This window comes from Mustela putorius, unplaced genomic scaffold, assembly GCF_011764305.1.
Source record: "Mustela putorius furo isolate JIRA1106 unplaced genomic scaffold, ASM1176430v1.1 tig00000145_pilon_pilon_pilon, whole genome shotgun sequence".
NCBI lineage: Eukaryota > Metazoa > Chordata > Mammalia > Carnivora > Mustelidae > Mustela > Mustela putorius.
Window position 1 is genome coordinate 20,793,571 of NW_025421294.1, and position 26,806 is coordinate 20,820,376.

Below are 26,806 nucleotides of genomic sequence, written 5' to 3' on the forward strand. Positions count from 1 at the left end.
TATATATTTATATATTATTATTAAATATATTATATATTATATAAATATAAATATATATAAATATAAAAATATATTTATGCTATATATAATATAAAGCATATAAAATATATAAAAATACACCATATAAAATATTTACATAACATACAAAATATGCATTAACCAACTCTTTATATTCTTGGTAAGTCTGCTGGGCAACAGTAGCCTATTAGTAGTTAAATTTTTTTTTTTTTTTAATAAAGATTTTATTTATTTATTTGTCAGAGAGAAAGCAAGCGAGATCGAGCACAGGCAGACAGAGTGGAAGGCAGAGTCAGAGGGAGAAGCAGGCTCCCTGCGGAGCAAGGAGCCCGATGTGGGACTCGATCCCAGGACGCTGGGATCATGACCTGAGCCGAAGGCAGCTGCTTAACCAACTGAGCCACCCAGGCATCCCAGTAGTTAAATTTTTGAAGAATCAAAATTTATACTTGGATTTTCAACTGTGCTTGGGTCTAGCACCCCTAACCTTGTATTGTTCAAAGGCCAACTATACTTTTTTTTTCTCTTTGTTATATCTGAGTTTCCCAGATACTGGTTTATTTTTAAATGACACAAAATTTCAAGTAATAAATAAATACATGTGTGTTTCACCCAAGCTTGATTAAAATCAGAAAAACTCAAGTTTAAAAGTTGACTACTAAGCATGATACGCTCTAGTTCCATCCATGTTGTCGCAAATGGCAAGATTTCATTTCTTTTGATGGCTGCATAGTATTCCATTGTGTATATATACCACATCTTCTTGATCCATTCATCTGTTGATGGACATCTAGGTTCTTTCCATAGTTTGGCTATTGTGGACATTGCTGCTATAAACATTCGAGTACACGTGCCCCTTTGGATCACTACGTTTGTATCTTTAGGGTAAATACCCAATAGTGCAGTTGCTGGGTCATAGGGCAGTTCTATTTTCAACATTTTGAGGAACCTCCATGCTGTTTTCCAGAGAGGTTGCACCAGCTTGCATTCCCACCAACAGTGTAGGAGCAAAATAAGTCAGGCGGAGAAAGACAACTATCATATGATCTCCCTGATATGAGGAAGTGGTGTTGCAACATGGGGGCTTAAGTGGGTACGAGAAGAATAAATGAAAGAAGATGGGATTGGGAGGGAGACAAACCATAAGTGACTCTTAATCTCACAAAACAAACTGAGGGTTGCTGGGGGGAGGGGGTTTGGGAGAAGGGGGTGGTATTATGGACATTGGGGAGGGTATGTGCTTTGGTGAGTGCTGTGAAGTGTGTAGACCTGGTGATTCACAGACCTGTACCCCTGGGGATAAAAATATATGTTTATAAAAAATAAAAAATTATATTAAAAAAAAAAGTTGACTACTGATATACCAGACACATTGGGGACATATACTCCTTAGTATATGAATGAAGTGTGATTGTTTAGTTTTCTAACACTTGATCATAAATTCCAGAACTATGCTTAATTCCTATTGGTGGAAAGCCCCACTACATTCTGTTGTTTCAAAGCTTAGTCCTTCAGGAGACTAATAGCCACAAAACTCCAGATGTGGAAAAACTGATTTAGGTAGTCCATACAGGTGACGTAGCATTAATAAAGAGCAAGAAGCCATTTAAGTTTCTACCAAAATTATAACAAAGATTTAATTTATCCTGTAATGATATTATTTATTATTTACACCATAGAATATCTGAGCTATAGAAGGGTGAACCACCTCTTTCAAGACAAATTTAAAATTAAATTTTAAAATAAATAAATTTTAAAATAAAATAGGTTTAAAATACTTTATCTCCTTCAAAAAGAAAAAAAAAATCATAGGACCACTCAGGAAACGACACTCCTTGTCATGGAAATCCATGCTGATGCTATTGGTAAACCGTCCTCTGAGACATGAAACTACATGCAATGTCTCCTTTTCTTCCTATAGGGACTCTATTAAGGATGTATCCTGCAGATTTTTCACACTGATACTCTGTGATCATTAGTATAAACTATGAGAGGCAGAATCCTAAAATCCCCCCCCCCCCGCAAGATCCTCACACCTTGATGTATGTGCCTTGCATAATCTCCAAGAATAAATATGATGGCTCTTACTTTGCTTGGATTATATCATATGACACACTTGGCTTTACAACAGGGAAATCATCTGGGCCAGACTGATCTGAGCACATAAGCCCTTTAAATCTGGGTATAGAGGTCAGAGACAGAGTTGGAGAGATTTGAAGCATGGGAGGGATTCCACAGGAGAGAAGATTCTCCACTGTTAGCTCCAAAGATGGAGGGTATCATGAGGCAAGGACCTGAGCACAACCCCTAGGTAAGTATGGAGTCCACAAAGAAGTATTATCTGCCAACAGCCTGAATGAACTTGAAAGCATATTCTTCCCCAAAGCCTCTAGAAGACAGCTCAGCCAAGGTGCCATATTGACTTCAGCTGTGTGAAAACCTAAGCAGAGAACCCACTCACATCCTGTAGGACTCTGAGATAGTAAATGGGAGTTGTTTTAAACCACTGATTTGTGGCAATTTCTTACAAAGCAATAGAAAATGAATATATAAACTGTTGGGTCAATAAGGCAAGAAGGAGTATAACATTTAAAATAATCACTGTTATATTACATACTAGTCTTCTAGTAAAGCAATTGAAAAGATGAGAAATACAAGAATTCAATTGAACTACTTTCCTCTGAAGTCACTTGCTAATCCGTGAAGCAGGAAAGTAAAAAAATATAGTACTGAAACATACTAATGGGTTCTAGTACAACAGAAAAGGCTAGGTTTGCTTAATTCTGGAGGCACAGCCTGCTAGCACAGCAGTTACTTCCTCACTCACAGTTTCACTTCCCTGGAGCCCAAAGTCCTGACCCTGCAAGGCCAGAAAGGAACTGATGTTGTTTGTGTGCCAAGGAACTAACATTTTTCTTCACCTTTGCAATGTCAGATATTTCTTTGCATTTGTCAAGTTCAAATTCCTGAAAGAAAAAAATTGTAATTTTTAGGTGAGCAGATTTGAAATTTTGCTAAGGAATCCTCTTGCCCTTTGATTTTTGAAATCATGATTATAGGTTATAATGCTAAAAATATGATCATATGGACAAACTAAATTTATATTCATACTTACTATACACAGAAAGTTCGAACCAGGTGAATTCCTAACAAAAGTCACGTTCAAAGACACCTGTAAATCTCCATTAAATTCATCGAAACCTCTGGACTCAGTAATGGCAAGTTTTCCTCAAATATCTGTGAAATGACATCATCCTAACCTCTCATTGAGAGCAGAAATTGGTGGCAAACCAAGGCAAGTATCCAGAACTGACTCTGCTTTTCTGTCAAGCAGACAGCATGCCAATGGGCAATTTATAATATGCCAGGCTGTGTCCCTGCAGTGGTTGGAGGTAGACCAGATGCCCATGTGACAGCTCACCCCTGGGTCAGAGGAAAGGGTAAGCCAATGACATTCAAGCTACAATAAATAGGTTTCATCATCAATCAGAATATTTGCAAGATAAGGAGACAGAGAAGAGCTCAGCCATAATTCCATCTGGCTCAGCAGATCTGCAGAAAAAGCAAGGAAGGAGGTAATTTGAAGAAATTATTACATTACCAGACCAAAGAGAACCTTTTCTCAGAACAGTCCTATAACCAATATGGAAATGGCAAAACAAAGTAGCCCACCACTCAAAAGCAGCCGTGAGAGGATGGAACACTGGAATAGAAATTCACAGATAGAATTTCTTTGCCTATTCTGACCATCACACAGGTTTCATGAATTCACCACCATGTCCCTTTGCACTAAGTGTAAATTCTGATACAGGACAGAGTCACCAGATAGAAAGGTTGGTCCTAGGGGAAAAAATTAGGTGCCACTAGAAGAAGAATTAGCTCTTTCAAATCACTGCATCCAGTTAGGGGTACAAGTGTATAAACAGTGACAGAAATACAGAAGATCCGATGGCTACAAATCGCTTGAAAATAAATGGCAGCAAACTGATTTCTGCTAGTGTTTTGTGATTTCCACATCTTATGCCACCCGCTCCCACAGAAGCACAGTTGGACATATCTGCCCAGAGCACTCAGAGTGACTCATGAGGAGCCACAGGACCACAAAGGCACAGAATCTACTTTAAGATTTGGTTTCCTTTTCTTGGAGGCTCTGAAAGGGGCGCCAACCACATTCAATATCAGGTTTTCAGAAATCTCCAAAGAGAAATTCTGCCCCATTGCCAAAAAGTTAGTTCAGAGAGCTCATTGCACAAATGGCTCATGAAATCAGCTCACTGGGGGTAAAATCTATCAAAAGATTAGAATCTGATGTTAAATGCTGTTTAATAAGCAAAAAAGAGAAATCAGAAAAAGAACAGAGATGAAAGATCGCCACAGTCTATGCCAAAGTGAAGCAGATAAACAAAAAGATATCAGCTTGATAGTAACATTTTTACATATTGATCCTCCCGACTGTGATCTACTTTTATGCAAGGAATTACTCTTTCTCCTAAAGCAGTCAATTTACCCTACTAGGTGAACCCATATGTAGTAGCCAAAATGCCAGATAATCACATAACAAAAGGAGTATAAACATTGGGATTTCTGTCTACGCATACTATTTGAAACAGCATAATGTTTGAGATCAGACAGGCAGGACCGAAAATAGACTAACAGAATGACTGTGTGTGTTACTTAACCTCTCTGAGCTTATTTCCTTATATGCTAGATGCTGGTAAGTGTTTCTTTCATGTATGATTTACAGGGAATGAAATCACACATATATCACAGAGCAGAACATTTTTATATAGCATAGTGGTCACTGAGTGCAGATTCCCTTACTCATCCTTTATCATCTTCATCTCATTTAACGTGAGCACACGGCATGAAGTTTCCCCGTCATCTGCAATAACTGGGTAGGGAAAAGAGAAAGCCTACCCTGGGAGTTTAACAGGTTGATCTAGCAGTCATGACTTTCAGAGCTGAGTGACTTCTGCTTCCATTCTGCCATGTTGACCTGACTCACTCCCTCCTCCTAACTGTAATAATTTCAGGAGCTAGAGATCTTAGGGCTCTTCACCGGACTTTTGAACGTGGCTGGCAGAAATCTGCCTTTATTAAAATCATGCATTCATTCTCCTGCCAAAATCCCACAGGAACAAGCACTTTTCTGACATACTTTTCTCCTCAGTTAAAGGTTTGTGTATCAAAGTCCGTATTAACACACAGGTCAGTGTAAGACAGAAATAGTTCATGTATCAAACTGCCCCAAGCTTTGAGCCTGGAGGAGGGGAAGAGTGTCCTTCAGCTGAGCTTCCAACTCACAGCTGGCGGCAATGCTCTCCCAGCCTTTTCACCACCTGCAGCCCACCCAGGCCCAGAGGGGCTTCACAAGAATATGTTAAGCAAATGTCTACAGCATCCTTATTGAAAGCTGAGCCTTTTTACATGCCTCCAAAAGCGATGATCTAAAGAATTCTGGAAACTCCTTGATTTTGTCCCCCTGTTCTTAATCTGCAATCGGCCTCCAGTGGTTGCTCAATATTGACTAGCAGGCTTCTCTGATACATCCACTTACAATGTACGTGGGAAATACTCTATCCATCTGGGCTTTATTCTGTATTGTATGCATTACTTTCCTCAAGATTAGGAGGATTTAGAATATGAAACTGTATGAAAATACATCACAAAAATATAGGAGGAACAAATATTATTAATTCCTTTTGTAGTACCTCTGAAAGTCCTAGCTACAAAGTAGTTGCTTGGGATGATAACAATTTATCACTATGGATGGAACAAAATTCTGGTTTCTGAAATACAACTTCAAAGTATCACAAAGCAGACCTCTATTTTCTATTTTCAAGCATGCGTAAGGAGACATACTACCCAAACGCATCCACACATTCATGCACCATCCAGTAATTTACATACCTTCTTCATAATAATGAGCAAGTGACCTTTGCCTACTTAAAACTTAAGGGGCGGCTAGGTGGCACACTCAGTTAAGTGTCCGACTCTTGGTTTCAGCTCAGGTCATGATCTCAGGGTTGTGAGATCGAGTTCTGAGTCAGGCTCAGTGCTTAGCATGGAGTCAGCTTGGGACTCTCTCTCCCTCTGTTCCTCCCCAACCCCCCACCTTCATCCTCTCTGTCGCTCTCAAATAAATAAATAAATCTTTAAAACACAAAACTTAAAACCTGTGCATTTATCAACACCTGTCTTTGATGTACAGCAAGCCATCCACTTTCCAAGGCTTTTCTAGCCATTGCAAACTAAATCTTAGATCCAGAAAATGAACATGTGCTTTGGAATATGTTGGACTATTCCTTGAAGTTCTGTCATTTAACAAAGATAGAAAGGACTTGAGAGGCTACTTCACCATTAAAACCTTTGAAACTGTCCACAGGAAGTCAGGAGATTACAGATTACATTTAATCTACTGCAGGGACATCATATTACAATGAACGTGCCCTATGCCAAGAAAGGTGACAAACAGGAGAGTTCTTTTCTCCTTCTCCCCAATTCCAGCTTGTCCTGGTATCCACCACATCCCCACTTCCTCAGTCCACTTGTTCTAATACCTCCGTAGCCCAATCAGACAAATCCGTTCTTGGTCTCTTCGCCTTACCATCCTTCATTTCCTCAGGTACCCCCTACAGTAGAATTACCATATCAATGAGCCAAAGCACACTTGGGCTGCAAGGTGAGATCCATGGTCTACAGGACCTCTGACATGAATTGCCAGAAGATCCTATCACATCAGTTCGGCGCAATTACCAGAAATAGTAACTGGATAATTTTCAAGGTATAAACAAGGACAGCATGCAGAGTCGACCACCACAACCTGTAGAGGTCTCAGAGCTTTTTGAAAACCAACACTCCTAGAGTACTTCCGAAGAGAACTTTCCCTCTAGATGATACAGCAGAGGCCATTTCTCCTTGAATCTCAAAACATTACCCAGTATGGCATCATCTTATTCTCAAGCCTGTTCCAGCCCTCTGCAGAGCTCTGTTTTAACATCAAATATTTAAGACCAATCCTTATTTCTCCAACATTGTTATGGTCAAGGCTTCATACGTCTGGAAAGAAAACAAAGTAAAACAATTCTCTGATGTTACTTTTCTAGCGTGGGAACAACACAGATTATAATCAAGTCACACGTACTATATATATTCAGTTTACCAGGTAACCCCGTCACTGTTAGTAACTCAATGAAGCCAATGACACTTGGGGCGTGGGGAGGGGATGTGTGAAAACGCATGACCCCTTGACTGCTATCTCACCTCATTTTGAGAAACAGCATCATTTTTGAGAATAATCAGGTTCCCGGCACTCTGCCCACTTTGGCCTGTGAGGTGCCTGCTGTCACTCGTGGCTGCTTGGGCTCCCCCAGGCCCCAGTCCTGTCTGCGCCCCTGTGTTATAAAACATGAAAGTGTCACTCCCTGAGCCTGCTGTCAGACAGGCCTTGTAGCAGTAGGTCTTGGTGAGGGAGCCATTCCCTCGCACTTCAATGAAGTGAGGCTGCACTTTGAGGCCATGGGGTAACCTGGCATCGATATTGTTATTGGCCTGTTTGTTGAGTTCGGCGGGGCAGCGCTCCCTCACTCCACAGAAGCCCCCACAGCACGCGGTGCCGTATGCCGTGTAGCGGTAGCACTTGATGATGCTCAAAACAATGATTGTCAAAAGAAATATAAAAGACACTGTGCTTAATGCTATTATCAGGTAGAGCGTAATTTCAGAATATGTCCGCGGACTCTTAACATGTCTCTGAGTATCCGGGAGGATTCTGGAGACTCTGTCCACCACAGCCACTGTAATGGCCACGGAGGATGACAGTGATGGCTCTCCATTGTCTCGGACCACCACCGTTAGGTTGAAAGTAGTTCCACTCTCATCTCCCATCTTCCTGGTAGTCCTAATCTCTCCTGTGTGTAGCTCGACTTTGAAGAGGTCCACGTCAGAAGTCTGGGCCAGATGGTAAAAGAGCCAAGCATTTTGGCCAGAGTCTGAGTCCATGGCTATGACTTTGGTGACCAGATAGCCAGCAGGGGCAGTCCGAGGCACCATCTCAATGGCTGCTGAAGAGTTAGTTGAGGTAGGGTACAGGATGTGGGGGGCATGGTCATTCATGTCCACCACATACACATTGGCGGTCACAGTGCTGCTCAGTGGTGGACTCCCCTTGTCCTGGGCCTCCACAGTCACAAAGAACTCCCGAAACTTCTCATAGTCAAAGGAGTTGACAGCATAAAGGCTGCCACTGGCACTGTTAACGGAGACATAGGAGGTGACTGGCAGCCCTTGAATCTCCCTCTCCAGGAGGGAGTAGGTCACCTCCGCATTCTCCTTCTCATCTGGGTCTGTGGCTTGCACAGTGCAGAGCAACACCCCTGGCAAGTTGTTCTCCTCGATGTAGATGGAGTAGGAGTCCTGGAGGAAGCTTGGTGGGTTGTCATTGATGTCAGAGATCTCAACCCGCAGCGTCCGCTGGGATGTGAGCTGGGGTACTCCCCCATCGGTGGCCGTCACTGTGATGTTGTAGGCGGCCACACGCTCCCGATCCAGCGGACCGCTCACCACCAGTGTGTAGGAGTTTCCAAAGCCGTTCAGTCGGAAAGGCAGAGAGGCCTCCAGGCCCAGACTCACCTTCCGGTTGAGGCCCGAGTCTTGGTCATTGACACTGAGGAGGGCCACAACGGTGTTGGATGCAGCGTCCTCTGGCACTGGGCTGTACAGGTCCGTGAGCACTACCTCTGGTGCATTGTCATTCACATCCACAATGTCCACCAACACTTTGCAGTGACCCACCATGGGCACTGGACCCTGGTCAGTCGCCTGCACATAGATCTGGTAGGAAGAGGCCTCCTCATAATCCAGCGCTCCACTTACCCGCACTTCCCCAGTGCTGGCATCGATGCTGAAGAGCTGCCTCTCCCGGTCCGACGTGTAGCTGCTCAAGGAGTACCTGAGCTCGCCATTGGAACCCTCATCCGGGTCCGAGGCATTCAGCTTCACCACCAGCGTGCCTGGCGGGGCGTCCTCCCGAAGCTGGACGCGGTAAGTGGACTGGTCGAAGGTGGGAGAGTTGTCATTAGTGTCCAGGACACGCACGGAGATCTGTGCCGTGCCCGAGCGGGCTGGACTGCCACCGTCCACAGCTGTGAGAATCAGGTGGTGCAAGACGGCCTGCTCTCGGTCCAGGCCCTTCCGCAGCACCAGCTCCAGCACCTTACTGTTCTCCTGCAGGGGTTTCAGGTCCAGCTCAAAGTGCTCGCTGGGGCTGAGCTCGTAGGTCTGCACCGAGTTGGCGCCCACGTCGGGGTCCTGCGCGCTCTCTATGTGAAAGCGCGCTCCAGGGGCCACCGACTCGCTCACCTGAAGCCGGTAGTCGGGCCGCGGGAAGCGCGGCGAGTTGTCGTTGATGTCCAGCACCTCCACCTCCACGGCACTCACCGCTACGGGGCTGTGCGCCAGCACCTCCAAGCTGAGCAGGCAGCGAGGCCGCTGCTCACACAGCGCCTCCCGGTCAATGCGCTCGTTGACGAAGAGCGCTCCGCTCGTCAGGTCCAGCTCCAGGTAGCGCGGACTGGGCGCACCCAGATGGTTGATGCGCAGGCAGCCGGGCCCCAAGCGCCGCAGTTCCAGCCCCAGCGCGTTAGCCACGTTGCCCACCAGCGCGCCGGGCGCCTGCTCCTCCGGCACCGAGTATCGCAGCTGGGAGGCCGCTGGGCCCGGCAGCAGCAGTAGCAGCAGGAGAGGCGGCGGCGGCAGCAGCCAGGACATGGGCGGCCGGAGTCGGGGATGCTCTGTCGCCCCAGGTCGGGTACCCCCCAGCTCCATAGCCACCGGCCGCGGCGGAGGTGGGAGCCGCGGGGCAGGGCCGGAGGCAGCAGTTTTCCCAGCCGTGCTCCACGCCCGGGCCCCGCCTCCGCCTCCGCTCGTGCCACCCTGCGCCCGCTCCCCCACGGCTCACGCGTTAGCAAACGCCGGGGGCCGCTCCGATCGTAGGCCCTCCGGAGGGCTCCTGGCCCCTCCGCCCCCGCCGACGCCCCATATCCCAGCTCCTCCGCTTGCCTCAGAGCCGCTCAGCCTGGCTCCGCTGCCTGCCTGCCGCCGCCGCCGCTCCTGGGGGAGGGAAAAGGAAGCAGAAGGGGAGGGGGAGGAGCGCTCCGCAAGTCCGGCTCGGATTCCGCACCAAGGTGGCAGACGGCGACCGGGAGCGATCGGTCGCTCCAGCCACTCCAGCCCCGGCTCCCTCAGCCTGGCCCCGCGGGATCCCGGCAGACCGCGGGCACGCGGCCACTCCCTTTCTCCCTGCCCCCCGCTCCCTGCTCAGCCAGTCTCCACGGTCCCTCCGCCGGCTAACGCGTCTCGTAAAGAGATTATTCTAGGACAAGCAGTTCTGTTTCTAGGACTTGGGCTATCACCTTCCCAGGAAAAGATTTCCAAGCGCGACTCAGGAAAATAAACTCGGGGCCTTAGCTTAGTAGGGGCATCTGGGCGGCGGCTCCACATTCAAGAGAAACAAGCGCAAGGGAGGCGCTCTGGGGTTGCTGACCATGGGGATTATTCACCTGACCCCAACGTTTTCCCTACAATACTCCTGAATAGTGCAGAAAGTATTCAACTCCTGGGGCAAAGGGAGGAGGATGGCAAGTGCGGTTCTCTTCTGCGGCGCAAGTCCTAAACATCCTGGGATCCCAATACTCAGTTCTGCTAGTAGCCAAGTGGCGCTAGCTTTCAGCGTGTACCTTGGCAAATAACCAAGAAAACATCCAAAATTTTATTTTAAAAACTGGCTCCATAAAACTGCAGGCGAAGGTCTTATTTGACCCCTTTGTATCTTAGTGGGGAAATCTGGTAAAATTTTAAAGAAATTCTTCCCTCAAGTTTTTCCTTCTTTTACTCCAAATCTTTTTAATTTATCCTCCAAGACATTTTCTTTGTTCTTTCAAGAGTGATTTAAAAATTTTTCTTGAACAGATGACAATGTCTTCAAGAGCCTGCAAAACCATTACATCAAGAGGGTGATTCTTGATCTGCCAAGCCAGGCTAGAATTTGGACTCCATGAATGCTTTGCAGTGAAAAATCTGCTGTTATTAAGCAAAATGGGGGACATTGGGATTTATCTTACAACAGTCAGCAGTTTCGATGGCTGCAGCTCCCCTCCCATAAATATGAGGTTCCTTTCCACCTCTGGCCCTCCTTTCTCCTAAGACTCAACCTTGTATTGCTACAGAGACAACCAGTTTCTCTTCAGTGAATGAGAAGGCTAAAGGATCAGAGGAAGTGTCTCTGTGCTGTGTCACTGCCTCTTCTTCTCTGTTCCAGACACCCACTCTTCCCAGGCCATCTCCTCTCCTCTTCCACAGGAATTTAAAATCCATTGCCCCACGTGCAAAAAGCACTCACCAAAAAGTCCTGTCCCTTTCTCATCTCCCAGCATCCTCTCACTCCTCCATCTCCCTCTGTGGGTCATTTTCTAGCTATGGGCTGGAATAACGCCAGAATGAGAGCTGACATTTGGCATTCTTCCCTCCTTGAGGGGATGGCTGAAGGGGCCAAGGCAATGATCCTAACACCCAGATTTCAAAGACCTGAACTAGGACCTCCCTTCCTTCCCACCCACTAAGTGCACTTGCTGACAACACTCCACAACCCAACCAATTTGATTCCAGAGATGCTCCCAGATTCCTCCTATCACTGCTGCTTCTTATTTGTCCTCTTCATTCCTTCAAGGGTGCAGAGTGGGAAGCAATTTCCATCACATACTATTCCTGTCTCTTTTCTTAGGTCTCTGGCTTCTCCTTCTCTGTCTGCTTCCTCCCCAAATGTCCCTACAATAACTCTGTCTCTGTTTGCTGTGGTAATTTGATCTCAGAAAGCCTTAAACTCTCAAGTGCATGAATTGTAGGCCTGGCCTGTGTCTTCACCCATTACTTATTTCTGAAAATAAATGGCTTATAAGTGGAATCAAGTTATAAGTTGTCAGGAAGAGTGACCTTTTCTTTTTTCATCTCCTCCCAGGGCCTGACAGTCACTGCCACCTCTGCCCACAGCTCAGAAACCTGGCCACTGGGTATTGACCATGCATGGATCTGTGCCCCTGAAAAGATCATAGGCACTTAAGGAAGAGTGACACTTAAAGTGACAGAGGCTTTGTAAAGTCTTTAATGGAAGCCCCCAAGTGTCACATCTCTAGAGAAAAAACAAGGCTTGTCTTTTAGCAATTTTGTCATCTTTCAGGAAGGACACCTGCCAGGTAATCCATTTTGATGTGTCAGGATCATAAGTTTCAACTAGTATTTACACCCTCAGTGATTGAGAAGGCAAACAGAAAGCCAACACAAATCAGTCATCTTTTCAAAGACATTGTCCTAGAGAGATTGTACTATATTTGGCACTACAATGATTTTGTTCCACACTCTACTGTACTAAGCCTCTTGCCAACCTTCCTAGTTGGTGGAATGAGATTGCTCAGATTGCTGGCAAGTGTCCTGTCGACAATATGAATGTTAATGCCTTGACCACTGCTTCCCTTACTTTGTATTCCTTCCCTTGGACCTTCAAGAACCCCTATTAAAAAGCAGAGTAGCACAGTATTTAGGAACACAGACTTTGGAGTTGGTCATCCACTTGCCAGTGACTAACCATATGGCCTTGGACATGCACTGAAATGTAAGTTTCAGTTTACTCATTTTAATCAGGGAAGACAGACAATATTAAGTAAGGGTAGTTATGATTATACAAGATGTTGTATTTAAAGCAATTTACATAGTGACTGACAAGTATGTTATAACTATTATTATTATTAAAATGCAACAATTTATTATCACATAATACTTGACAGTATCTATATAGCATGGCGGAAGTCAGTGATGATGGGAAGCTGAGTGTGCACCAAAGTTAAGCTTTCCCAATTACTTCTAGAGCTTAGCCTATATTTTGAAAACGAAAACCAGTCCCTTTTTGTATCACTAAGGAAAAGGGACTTCTGTCATGAGAATTCCTTCAAGGGATTTGCTTCCTCACAAGAGATTCACCTTTTTTTTTTTTTTTTTTTTAAGATTTCATGTATTAATTTGAGACACAGCATGCGCAAGCGGGGATGAGAGGCAGAGGGAGGGGGGTAAACAGACCCCCCTAAGTGCAGAGCCCAATGTGGGGCTTGATACAGGGCTTCATGTGGCGGTTCGTTCCCAGGACCTGAGGTCATGACATGAGCCAAAGTCAGATGCTTAACAACTGAGCCACCCACATGTCTCCAGAGATTCAACTTTTTAGGATACGTGAAAATACTTGAGCAACAGAGCACAGCAGAGTTCCCAAACATGCTGTAATCTCCAGCACACAGCACAGTGCTAGGCACTTAATTAATGTTTTTTGAACAGAACTAAATATACAACTTCTGCAATTCTCTGAAATAGAAACAGCTTCTTCTTTTTGCTCTCCCCAAGTCTTACATACATTCCAAAATCCATCTTAAAACTCATCTAATCCAAGAAACGTCTAGTCTCATAATGGCCTTTTCCCCCCTCTTCCGCAGTCTACCATATATTTCTGAATGCTGACATGTGTCATTCTTCATTCATCCAAATGCTTTAATAGTATCTCTTCACTTGAATTATAAGCAACCTGCAAAAGAAGTCTTTTTCTGTGTATTCTTTTTTTTTTTTAAAGATTTTATTTATTTATTTGACAGAGAGAGAGAGATCACAAGCAGGCACAGGGGCAGGCAGAGAGAGAGGAGGAAGCAGGCTCCCTGCTGAGCAGAGAGCCTGATGTGGGGCTCGATCCCTGGACCCTGAGATCATGACCTGAGCCAAAGGCAGAGACTTAACCCACTGAGCCACCCAGGCGCCCCACTTCTGTGTATTCTTCACAGTGTGGGAAACCCTATAAACTTTCAATAAATGATAATTGTGTCATTTTCTTCAGATCCTTTTTGGCAAATTCAAGAGCTGCTACAGTTTGGGCTTGTCCTCTTCGTTGTATATGGACAGACTATGTCTAATGGAGAAGGGGCTCAAGAGTCTGAAATGAATTTACTGTGGATTTTTTTCCTTTAAAATTTGATATACTTTGTATTTCATATTTGTATATACCCCTGGAGAACTGAATCCCACTAATAAAGTTGCTGAACTCTAAAAAGACTCTGCCCAAAAGTATTAAGTGATCATTCTTTCTACTTTATATTGTAATCATAAAGTACAAGTACTTGATGCTTGTAACTAACAAAAAAAGTGACAGGTTAAGAGAAGTTCCATGATAGGCAAGGTTTTGTGTCACGGTAGACACAGTTTTGTTTATCCCCATGGTAGACAATAATTTTGAGATAGTATTCCTCAATTATATCCCTTCATTATATTTGTAAAATGAGTCTATCATGAAGTCACTGGACACAAGAGCAAAACCAATCACAACACAACTGAATTAAGGCTATAAGAAAAATACCAGCACTCAGTGAACTCTCCCAATTCACATAAATTTTTCCTTTGTTATTGCATCATTACAAATAATCTCACTTTGAGATGATCAGAACCAAACCATCTGGAGTTTTTTGGCTGTGGGGCAAGGGGACATACTCCATTAGTTTGATCGGGCTTTTTGGGTGGACCATGATGAGAATATCTGCCAAATCAGGAAGGATCTTCATTAGTGCAGCCCCAAAGTTGTTAAAAATTTTCACTTTGTTATAAAGGACCAGGACTTCTGTCTTTATGCATCTCCAGAAGTCAAATACTTCCCTATATGGATACAGCATTCTCTATAGATACACCACCCAGTGGGTGGGGACATAAAAAAGATTTTTCATGTAACATGACAGCTAAATTTTTTTCACATTCCCTTCCCTCCAGAAGGCATTAGCTTTCAGGGAGAAACCTCTACATTTTTAGTTCTGAGAAACTAATATACTATTGATTCTGAACTGAGGCATATAAAAATTGCTTAGAATAAACAAAGGGACTCAGACTATCTTTGGATGAGTAACAGTAAAAGGAGAGACTAGGTTAAAGGATTGGGGCAGACAGTGCAATATTAACAGATAAAACCAAACTGTTCATTTAGTTTCTGGCTCTGCTTCTCTATCAGTATTCTCAATGGAGATAGCCTAACAAAAATTATAGAATGTTAAAGGTTGAAAGATATTTAGAAAATGTATTGCCCAGATTCTTTGTTTTTCATCAAAGGAAATGCTTAAGCAGAACTTAAACCTCAAGATCGGTGCCAGAAGTAAGTCAAGTGTCTTTAACAAGATATATGATCTTCCAGGGTAATGGAAGAATTTACAGATGTGACCAGGGAACTAAATTTCCTACTTTTTTTTTAAAGAGTGCCTTTGAATTTGATATAAATTCCTTCAAAACTCTGATATTAATAAAGTGATTGTTTATGAGCATTAGAAATGACGGCATTCATGCTAGGGACTACTAAACCAAACTGGTAACATCAAGCCAACTGCATAGACTTAAAAAAATATTTCACATTGGCATTCTAGATTTTCAGTTACCAGAGTCTTTGATAAGGGAAATTCTACAGGCACAACTTCTCTGAAGTTCACAGAGACAGTTAAACCAAATCTCCCAATATAACCTTGCAGACAAAATGAAGAAAGAAAAGCTGCAAAACAGTATAATTAGGTGATTGCTTAACTGTGTGAAAAACACTGCCAAAGAGTGTTTATTAATGGAATGCTTTAGAACGTTAAATCTCATTGGGTGAATACAGCAATCCAACTGACTGGTCTTAGCCTATTTAACATTTTATCAACGACTCAGGACAAGGAAGCATCAAGTGTCCAAGCCAATCCAGGAACAAACTGAGTTCTCTGGAATGAAAACAACTGCCTAGGTTAGCCATGTTTGTAACTCACTGAAAATAGCACCAATATTCCATTTGAGATTCAATACCTGCCAGAAATTACTAAGTTTGTATTTAAACTAATTTCTGGCTTCTAGCATTGCCATTAAAACTTGTTCCAAGTTTCCATTCATCACTTGAGGCCTCTTATTTTAATAGAAATCCTTGTCTGGCCTTGTTTCTCCTTGTAATTCTTGGGATTTTAGCCATAGAATGAACTAAGACAGGAATCTGGCACTAACGAACATCTTTGTTCCCAAGTGCATTTTAGCCAAAGCATTCATTGATTTGGATGCTTTTTTTTTTTCTTTCTCTCAAAAAAAAAAAAAAAAAAAAACCCACCATACATATTATTGTGGTTCTTTGAATTTAAACTGTTTTCCAAGATATGACTTGAGCTCATTCTAAGTGAAGGCCATAATTTGCTTGCTGCTTAGAAAAAAAACCAAACAAAATTGTACCTCTCAGATATTTCTCAGAAGTATCTGTTCATATATTCAAAGTATGAGGTAATTGTTGGCTTTGGGGATCCCTTTTTCACCCTGATGCCTTAGCACTTAACAGTTATTATTTCTATACGTATTATCTCATTTAATCCTCACAAGAGCACAGTGAGGTTGGTATTGATATAAATACTGGATCAGAATCTCCAGGAAATTTTTTTCCATGCCTCTGTTTCTTGAGATTCTGCTATAATATCTGACCATTACACATGTATTCCTGATTAAGAATTGTATTATTTGGGACACCCAAGTAGATCAGTCAGTTAAGTGTCTGCCTTCAACTTGGGTCATGATCCCAGGGTTCTGGGATCCCAGGGTTCAGGGAGCCCACATTGGGCTCCCTGCTCAGAGGGAAACCTGCTTCTCCTGCTTTTGCTGTCTGTCTCTTTCCCTTTCTCTGTCAAATAAATCAATAAAATTGTTTAAAAAATTGTATTATTTGGGGGACGCCTGGGTGGCTCGGTTGGTTAAGCAACTGCCTTCAGCTCAGGTCATGATCCCAGCGTTCTGGGATCGAGTCCCACATCAGGCTCCTTGCTCAGCAGGGAGTCTGCTTCTCCTCTGCCACTGCCTACCATTCTGTCTGCCTGTGCTTGCTCTCTACCCCCCTCTCTCTCTGATAAATAAATAAAATCTTAAAAAAAAAATTGTATTATTTGGACTCGAGAGCTATTAATTTCCAAGTATTTCAAATGGGATTCTATTCAATTGTTTCCATAATTACAAATTTCTTTTTCTTTTTGAGACTTTGATTGGATCTTCTGATTTTTTTAATGATTAGACTTGATAAAATTATGATACAAAATAAATTTTTATTTCCTACCCCAAGCTTTTCTTTATCATCTTCCCACCCATGATATTTTGCTTAAATTTCCAAATGAAGTTTTACAAATGATTCTGACTTTTCTGATATAAATCCCACTCATGTATTCCTTGAGATGTTGTTACATAATTCCTTCAGCGGTTATGTATACAATACATTGTAAGTTGGGTAAAATATAAATCCTTTAAATTAGCTAAGTTAATATGTAGTGTGTTTTCAATGAATATTAAAAGATCTTTTAAGGGGGGCGCCTGGGTGGCTCAGTGGGTTAAAGCCTCTGCCTTCAGCTCGGGTCATGGTCTCAGGGTCCTGGGATCGAGTTCCGCATCGGGCTCTCTGCTCGGCGGGGAGCCTGCTTCCTCCTCTCTCTCTGCCTGTCTCTCTGCCTACTTGTGATCTCTGTCTGTCAAACAAATAAATAAAATCTTAAAAAAAAAGATCTTTTAAGGTATTTTGATGAGATCATTAAGGTTATCTAAAAAACTTTCTTCATCAAAGGTCTTTTTGGGGCACCTGGGTGGCTCAGCCAGTTAAGGATCTGTGTTTGGCTCAAGTCATGATCCCAAGGTCCTGGGATCTAGCACCAAGTTAGGCTCCCTGCTCAGTGGGAAGCCTCCCTTGTACTCTCTTTTGCTATCTCTCTCTCTCTCTCTCTCTCACAAATAAATAAATAAATAACTTTTAAAAAAAAGCTCTTTTTTTTAAAAGTGATTCAGGAAAGACATATAGATTCTTAAATTTGTAGTAACCTCAGAATTTCTTACAAAGCATCTTTAAGATAGTAAGATCTAAGATTCCACTAGCAATTATAAAATTATAAATTATAAAAATTATAAATTCCACTAGCAATTATAGACCCCCCTCCAACAGCTCCTTCAAGGTTTTAAATCACACTGAATGCTAAAATCATGCATCTAGGTAGGGCCCTCTTCTAGTACTCCTGCTTAAAGTAAAATCAAATTCTATGATTCAAGATCTAGCTCTACTGTTTACTAATTACGTGTCCTTAAAAAAGTTGTTTAATTTCCCTAATACTCAGCTTAGTAAAATAAGAAACACATAGTACTTACTATAAATGTTTATTGAGATAAAGCATGTAAAAATTTCAGTATATAAATTCTCAGTGATTATTAGCCAGAAAAAAGAAGAGGTAGCATAGGGATAGAAGTCTCATGAAATTATCCAAATAACCTGAGAAGAAGGGAGTAAAAAAGGGGGGGGAATCCAACCTTCTGCATTCTCTCTCTTTTTTTATATTACAAGCAAAAAAATGCTTAATCTACCTAACTGACAGAATAAGGTAGAGTGGAAGAAAATCTAGTACTGGTTCTATTTATACAGCATCTCTGAATTAATGGTCTCAAAAGATCTTAAAATCATTTAAGTTGAGGCATCTATAATTGGCTGATACCAACTTCAGGTTTTCAGCAATGAACAGGAAAAAAATATACATAAAATTCCCCAATCAATCAACACTTTAACCTGTGACTTTTTTTTTTTAGATCTAAATCTATTGGAGAATTCTCCAATAAATCCAGTGAACCAAAGACAATGGAGTGGTAACTTTAACAAAGATATAAAATTGAGGCAGAGAATAGCTCAATAATTTACTAGAAATACGGAGTTGATTTCAAGAAGACATGGGTAAAAATTGCACTTTCTCTCTTTCCAATTCAATGTTACATCTATTATAACAGAGTTGTCACCCTAGGATTTTCAATATCCTTTACAATTAAAATTTCATCATAACCTCCCATGATTAGTTGTCTATAGTACCCTTAAGCAAGACTAGTATTCCTGTGATCCAATTATTATAAGCTCATTTAAAATCTCAACTGTATATGAAACATTCATGGGTTCATAAATCAATGTATACATAGTATATACTGGACAGCTCTGTCTCTTAGAATATGTGGATTTAGTGCTCCTTAAGCTACAAAGAGTTGAGGAATAAAGAGGATTTTCAAATTACAAAAAGTAATTTTTTCCACAGGTCAATATTGATGTGTTAAGAAAGTAGCAATCACCTCGATAAAGTCAGGCTGTGATTTCCTGGGTACAAGAATGAATATTGCATCTCTGGTTGAAAACGCAGTTTATAATTCTGAGAACCTGGCAATTGTAGGTTGCAGACAAACACAAAATTATCATTAATTATTCCCTAATCTTACTTCCCCCAGGGCCAATATATTTTGAAAAAAAAAAAAAAAAAAAAAAAGAAGGGATTCAGTGGTGTTAAACAAGAAGTGCTAACTTGGAAATACAGGAAGTAGGAAATCACATTTATTTCCATAAAACTTTTTCAAAAACTCTTGTATGTTGGTCTAATGAAGCTAGATTTAAATTCAAATTCATCAAGGATTCATAATCTAGTATGTGCCAATCTCATTAAAGAAATATTTTAATATGCATGAAGATTATTGAGTCAACATTAAGTATATGGCATAAATCCTGTAGGCAAGCAGACATTTCATAATTCTCCAACAAACCCTCACTCATCACTAATCTTAAAGGCAGAAAACTTTGAATGTCTAGATGGAGACATTTCTTTTCTTCCTTGATTTAGGTAAGTTTAGTGGCTCTCAATTTTTAGCATCCATGACAATTTCTCAAGGTGGTACCAATACAAGTAGGAACATTATACTTGAAAAATTTATGTGATTTTCAAGCTTACTATTATTTATTTATTTATTTATTTGTTTATTTTAAGATTTTTATTTATTTATTTGACAGAGAGAGATCACAAGTAGGCAGAGAGGCAGAGAGAGAGAGGGGGAAGCAGGCTCCCTGCTGAGCAGAGAGCCCGATGCGGGACTCGATCCCAGGACCCTGAGATCATGACCTGAGCCGAAGGCAGCGGCTTAACCCACTGAGCCACCCAGGTTCCCCTAGGGTATAAGAATCTTAATGGCAGAGATAAGTCTGAACAAAACAATCTCACTATATTTTTATTAAAATAAAACATGTCCCAGCTGTCTCTCCAATGCAGATCTTCCATCGAAGAACTTACTTGGGGTGTCCAACGGGCTCAGTCCACAAAGGACGTGACTCTTGATCCTGGGGTTGTGAGTTTGAGTCCCACATTGAGGGTAGAGATTATTTAAAGAAAAGAACTTACTTGATATCTGATAGAATAATGAATTGGAATGAACTGTTAAAGTAGAATAGGAATGCTTTTATTCTATGAGCACACACAGGTGATATTCTTTATTTTCTTACATAGAACAAACATCATTCTAAACAATAGTTTATTCTCCCGATGTTTGGAATATATGCATTAAATACTTGTTTAGATACACACACACACACAAAAATCATGTCCACCCTCAGATGCTGGGGAACTTTTCATTCATTTGACATTTATTGAACATTAACTTTGTGGCAAGGACTGAACTAAATAACTATATAACTATATATAGTTAACTATATATATATAATTAAATCTGTATTTAGTTATAGATATATATCTATAACTAAAGTGTTATAACTATAACACTTTCTTGGTACTTTTTATGTACAGTTTTAATTTATATGTCAAATTGAGGTAATACATGTAGATATTTTCCCTGTTCAACATGCTTAAGACACAGAGTTTACTCATTCATGCTACAAATATTGAATGAAAAACCATTACCTATCAGACAATCTGCTGGCTACTGGAGGAACAATGGCAAAAGAAACAGACATGATATTGATCATGGAGTAGTGCAGTAAGGGAGGTAGATGATAAACAAGTGAACAAATAAGTAGGCAAAATGTAAAAATGTCAGAAACAACCAAGAAATTATGATAAAGGATCCCTGAAGGAAATATATTTAGAAATAGCTATCAGCAAAGGCCTTCAGGAGGAGGTGACGTTTAAAAATTGTGACCTGAAGGATAAGAAGAGGCTAGCCAAGCAAAGACTAGTGAGGAGAGCATTCCCTGCTGGGAGAACATCAAGTGTGAAGGTACTAAAGTAGAAAAAGTCAGCCAGACTTGAAGATTAGAAAGACAGATAGTGTGGCTAAAGCATAGGGAGCAATGGGCCTAAGATGGATGGGAAACAACCAGGGGAGGGATCTTACAGTCTTGTACATTACCATAAAGAGTTTGGATTTTATTCCATTTATTCCAAGGTAAAAAGCCATTGTAGGTTTTAAGCAGTACATGAGATGATTCATTGGATATGTATATGTATATACATTGTATATGTATATATATATATATATATATATACATATATATATATTACCATAATTGCTATATGGAGAATGAGATAAGGTGCAGGAAAACTAGTCACAAGGCTATTGCATCCATTCAGGGGAGATAAGATGGTGATGTGGACCAAGGTAGCAGTTGTTGGTCGAAGATGGACACCTGTCAACTAAGTTTCAGAGGTGGAATTTATAGGACTGATTAATTAAAGAGCAATGACAAGATACCCTTTAGAGAGGTAGCTGTCAAGAATGACCCCCCAACTTCCGCCATGAGGAACTGGGTGGACAATGGAACCAGTTTCTAAGGACTATGGGAAGAGATGGTTTGAGCAGGTCTGGAAATCAAGGATTCTATTTTAGACCCGTGTGAACTGCCTGAAAAAAGCCAAGCAGAGATGTTAGGCAATCAGATAGAGTTTAGAACTCAGCAGAAGGGTCTGGGCTGAAGATTTAAAATTATAGGAGCGCCTGGGTGGTTCAGTCAAGCTTAGCAGAGCGTCCGCCTTCGGCTCAGGTCATGATCCTAGGGTTCTTGGATTGAGCCCCAAATTTGGGGCTCTCTGCTCAGTGGGGAGTCTGCTTCTCCCTCTCCTCTGTCCCTGCTTGTGCTTTCTCTTTCTCTCTCTCTGCTGAATAAATAAATAAAATCTTTTTTAAAAATAAAATTACAATTGAATAAATATCTTCTGAATGAATGTGGACACTGTGGTAAAGGGGCAGAGTTATCCCCTATCCTTTGATAGTTGCTTCCTGTACTGGCCTGACTCTCCTTTTCTGCCATAGCAATACTCCTTATTTCTTATATATAGCTCCCTTTCTGAAATACTTACAAAATTGTACAGAAGACCTACCCAAAGCAAAGTGTACTTGTGTTCTGGATATTCTTAGAAGCAACTAATAAAGGAAAAAATATCTGGGGACCACTAGCCACCAAAATATAGCTTTTATTGCTGTAAAAAAGAGCCTCTATTATACACATGTGCTTTCTGAACAAGTAAATACAACATATCCATATATTTAAGGTTTTTAAAGGACATAACTTTAGTTATACTATGTAATTTATTTTTATTTTTTATTGGTCTTGTATTTACTTGATTTAGGTTCAATAAGAGGTTCTTATACAAAATTCAATTCAAAAAAAAAATTCAATTCACCCAGAATTGTAAAAAAAATAAAAAAGTGAAAGTCCTTTCAAATCCCATTCTTCTATAGACTACACCTTTAACAGATAATTGTACATCCCTACAGACTTTTTATTTATACACATATAAATATGTACATATATATGTATATATATACATATATATATGGTTACAAAATGTAACCATATGCTATACACTATCATGAAACTTAGGTTTTTTAGTTTTGCTTAACATATATGATGGACAGGGATGCCTGAGTGGCTCAGTCAGTTAAGTGTCTGCCTTTGGCTCAGGTCATGATCCCAGGGTCCAGACAGATCAGAGATGGAGCCCCACTCACTTTCTCCGCTCAGCGGGGAGCCTGCTACTCCCTCTGCCCCTCCCCCACTCCTGCTTTCTCTCCCTCTCTCTCAAATAAATAAAATCTTTAAAAGAAAACAAAAACCAAACAAAAGATATATGATGGACATCCTTCCATGACAGTGCCTAAAATTCTGTTTCATTCCTACTAATAGCTAAGGATGGATATTCAGTTATGTATGGATATTTCATAATTTATTTTTATTCCATGATTGAATATTTAGGTACATTTCTGAAAGTATGTGCATGCATATGCCTGTGTGTTTATTCTGAAAGGTACTTAGTTAAAAGTATGCACATTTAATTTTTAATTAGGCCAAAATGCTGCCCTACATTTTTTGTGCCAATTTATACTCTCAATCAATAGTAAACAAGCCAATTCATTGACTTCAGATTTGTCTCCAAAATTCTGAGTTCATGATGTAGTAAAAAAAACACAGAATCACATTCACAGCAGTATTTTGTTTTCCTTAATAAAAAGATCTCACATTATAATGTATTTCATATGACTTGCATGAATCCTAAATGTTCACTGAAAAAGTCTGCTTACTTCTTTGAATTTATTTTACTTAAATGGACTGGTTTTATCATAGTGTTTTATATCATCTTTACCCTATATCCAACAGGGTTAAAGTTTATTCCTTTAAGAACATATATTTCTTGATATCTCACTCTCCAAATGCTTTAGCCAAAAATAAAGAAATTATGATATTTAATTATTGGACAAATATGACATTTAACAAAAACTTAAAAACATAAGATCTGAAGCTGAATCCAGTATATCTAAGTAAGGTCACAACAGGCCTTTCACAGAAAACAAATGTAGCCTCTGGACAAATTTATAAAGCAACTCTTTGAGAGCTCCTGAAAATAAGCAGGGAGATTTGAGGGGAAGTGGGATGGAGTCAAAATTTGGAAAAAGGGATTAGCATGGAGTTTCCATTGCTTTGGAATGAAGACAGTCATGATTGTGGCAAAGCTTGAGGAAACTGAAGCACAGATAGCCCTCAGTTTCTCTTCCATAAGGAACAAGAGGAAGGAGCCAGTGGCAACAAGCAAGCAGGGAGGGGAGTAGGGGAGGAGACTTGAGCTAGAGAGAACCAAAAAAGGGATCTTTAAAGTCTGTACCTGAATTCTTCCCATGTCTTTAGAGAGCCCCAAACCATACATATAGAAAACAATGCTAAAGCTAAAAGAACTAAACTAAAATTTGAACTATTGCCCATCACAAACAAGAGAGAATTTATATTTCTAATTCAATCAAGTTCTTCCTCTACTAGAAAATATTAACATCCTTCAAAGGAATAAAATAGAATGCAGTCTCCACAAAATATATGTAATATCCAGGACACAATTCAAAATTTCTTAGCATATAAGGAACCAGGAAAATGTGATGTATTCTCAAGGGTAAAGACCGTTTAGAAGTTCATCATCAAACCTGAGATAATGCAGACAATGACTTAAAAGTAGCTACTATATTTAATAAAATAAAGGGAAATGTGCTAGTATGAATGGAAAGAAAGTAAATCTTAACAGAGAAATAGAAAATATAAAAAAGAGCCAAATGGAAATTTAGTACTAAAAAGCAGAATATCTGAAATAAAAATTCACTGGGTGAGCTTAGTAGAAGAATGGAAATAACAAAGGCAAAATGCAGTGAACCTGAAAACAGAGCAATACAAATGATCAAATATGAATTGAGAGAGAAAAAGAAATGAAATAAAATAAACAAAGTCTCAGACACCTATTGGACAAGAAAGGAATATAAGGAATGAATATTATTAAAGACCAAACCTTAACCCTACTATGATAAAACCAATATCAAGATGTATCATATGTAAATAATTGGAATCCAGAGTGGAGAGAGAGAAGAGAACCAAACAATATTTGAAGAAATTAAAATTAAAAATTTTCCAAATTTGGTGAAAAACATAAATTTGTAGATTCAATAAACTCTGTCAATTCCAAACAGGGTGAATATGAAGAAAAGCACAAATGAACATATCACAGTCAAACTTCTGAAACAAAGATAAGTATAAAAAAAAAAAAGCCACCTTGAAATTGGTGCCCTCAACCCCCAGAGGGAGAAACAAAAACAACAATATTACAAAAAGGGAACAATGACTCAAATATCTATAGACTTCTAATCAGAAATCATAGAGGTGGGAAGATAGTGGAATAAAATCTCTGAAATGCTGTAAGAACAGACTCTATCAACCCAGAATTCTATATCATCCAAAATACTTGAGAAATAAATACATTTTCACATAGAGGAAAAGGAAGAGAAATTGTTGCAGCACACATGCATTACAAAAAAATTCTAAATGAAGTTCTTTTGGGTCAAAATGAAAAGATACTATAAGGAAAATCAACTCTAAAGGAACAAATGGCCTTTTGACTGCTTAATCAGAAATTATAATTTTGGGGGCACCTGGGTGACTCAGTGGGTTAAAGCCTCTGCTTTTGACTCAGGTCATGATCCCAGGGTTCTGGGATAGAGCCCCACATCTGGTTCTCTGCTCAGCAGGGAGCCTGCTTCCTCCTCTCTCTCTCTCTCTCTGCCTGCCTCTCTGCCTATTTGTGATCTCTGTCTGTCAAATCAATAAATAAAATCTTTTAAAAAAAAGAAATTGTAATTTTGTCTTGTGGGACTAATATTGTTCGGCATTTAATACAGAAATAATAACATAAGCAATAGCATAGGAAGAACTAAATGGTCTTCCACAGTTGCAAAGTTTCTATATATTTTTAAAGATATTATTTATTTATTTGAAAGAGAGAGATCACAAGTAGGCAAGAGGCAGACAGAGAGAGAGGGGGAAGCAGGCTCCCTGCTGAGTGGAGAGCCCAATGCAGGGCTCAATCCCAGGACCCTGAGATCATGACCCGAGCTGAAGAATTCTGGAACACCGAAAAGAAATTAAAAAAAAAATAAATTAAAGAAAAAAAAGACAATGGGAGGGATGCCTGGGTGGCTCAGTTGTTAAGCGTCTGCCTTTGGCTCAGGTCATGATTCAAGCATCCTGGAGCCCCACATTGTTCTCCCTGCTCAGCAGGAAGCCTGCTTCTCCCTCTCTCACTCCCCCGGTCTGTGTTCCCTTTCTCCCTGTGTCTCTGTCCAATAATTAAAATCTTAAAAAAAAAAAAAAAAAAGAAGTGATGGGGGAAAAAAGAAAGTTATTCCACTCCTTTAACTGCATAGAGTTATGAATCTAAATTTAGGTTACTTAATACCTTGGGGGATTCTTGGGATTTACAGTTTCTGTGCAACATTTGTGTATTATTTTAGATGTAAAACAAACTCTATTGATGTTATAACCCACAAATGAAATCTTCAAGCACAAAAATTGATTTGAGTTTCTCCTCTTCTTGGATTTCTAAAAGCCCCTAAGTAAGCTTTTGAATAGGAGACTATGCAGCCATCGTATAGACAAAAAAGAGAAAAAACCTCAACATAAGTTTAATCAAACCACTCTAGGATACAACCTTCGGCAGAACATTGCATGAGAACAATAGATAAGTAGATAAAATAGTTTATATAGATAAAATTAATTTGTAAATGATTTATAGAATGAAAATGGACATTGTACTTCAGAGGAGAGGCAAAAGTGAATGAGGCAGATGGCAGCTGAAATATGCCTAAAATACAGATAAGTTTTCACAGCTTATCCCTCTGCTCATTTAAATAGGTTGAATACAGAATATCGTAACTGCAAATATGAACAGGAACTACTTTCAACTCCTCACTACCCAGAGAGTAAGTCTTCTTTTTTTTTTTTTTAAAGATTTTATTTATTCATTTGATAGAGACACAGTGAGAAAGGGAACACAAGCAGAGGGAGTGGGAGAGGGAGAAGCAGGCTCCCCACTGAGCAAGGAGCCCAATACAGGGCTCCATCCCAGGACCCTGGGAT

At 40.5% G+C, this 26,806-nt stretch overlaps 2 protein-coding genes across 3 annotated transcripts in view; both read right to left on the bottom strand.

Annotated features, from left to right (window-relative positions):
* Window positions 1-26,806, bottom strand: part of LOC101678316 (protocadherin alpha-13) — a 102,665-nt gene that overhangs the window by 38,752 nt on the left and 37,107 nt on the right.
* Window positions 1,504-10,534, bottom strand: PCDHAC2 (protocadherin alpha subfamily C, 2). 2 transcript variants are annotated; one of them, XM_013052405.2, is made up of 2 exons: window positions 7,282-10,534; window positions 1,504-2,984 (listed from the first exon to the last, which is right to left on the bottom strand). In XM_013052405.2, exons 1-2 carry the CDS (start codon window positions 9,841-9,843, stop codon window positions 2,850-2,852), a joined length of 2,697 nt encoding a protein of 898 aa, XP_012907859.1. In that variant the 5' UTR covers window positions 9,844-10,534; the 3' UTR covers window positions 1,504-2,849. The 2 variants fall into 2 exon arrangements, with proteins under 2 accessions (XP_012907859.1, XP_044931323.1); XM_045075388.1 differs by lacking the exon at window positions 1,504-2,984 and having other exon boundaries at window positions 7,273-10,532.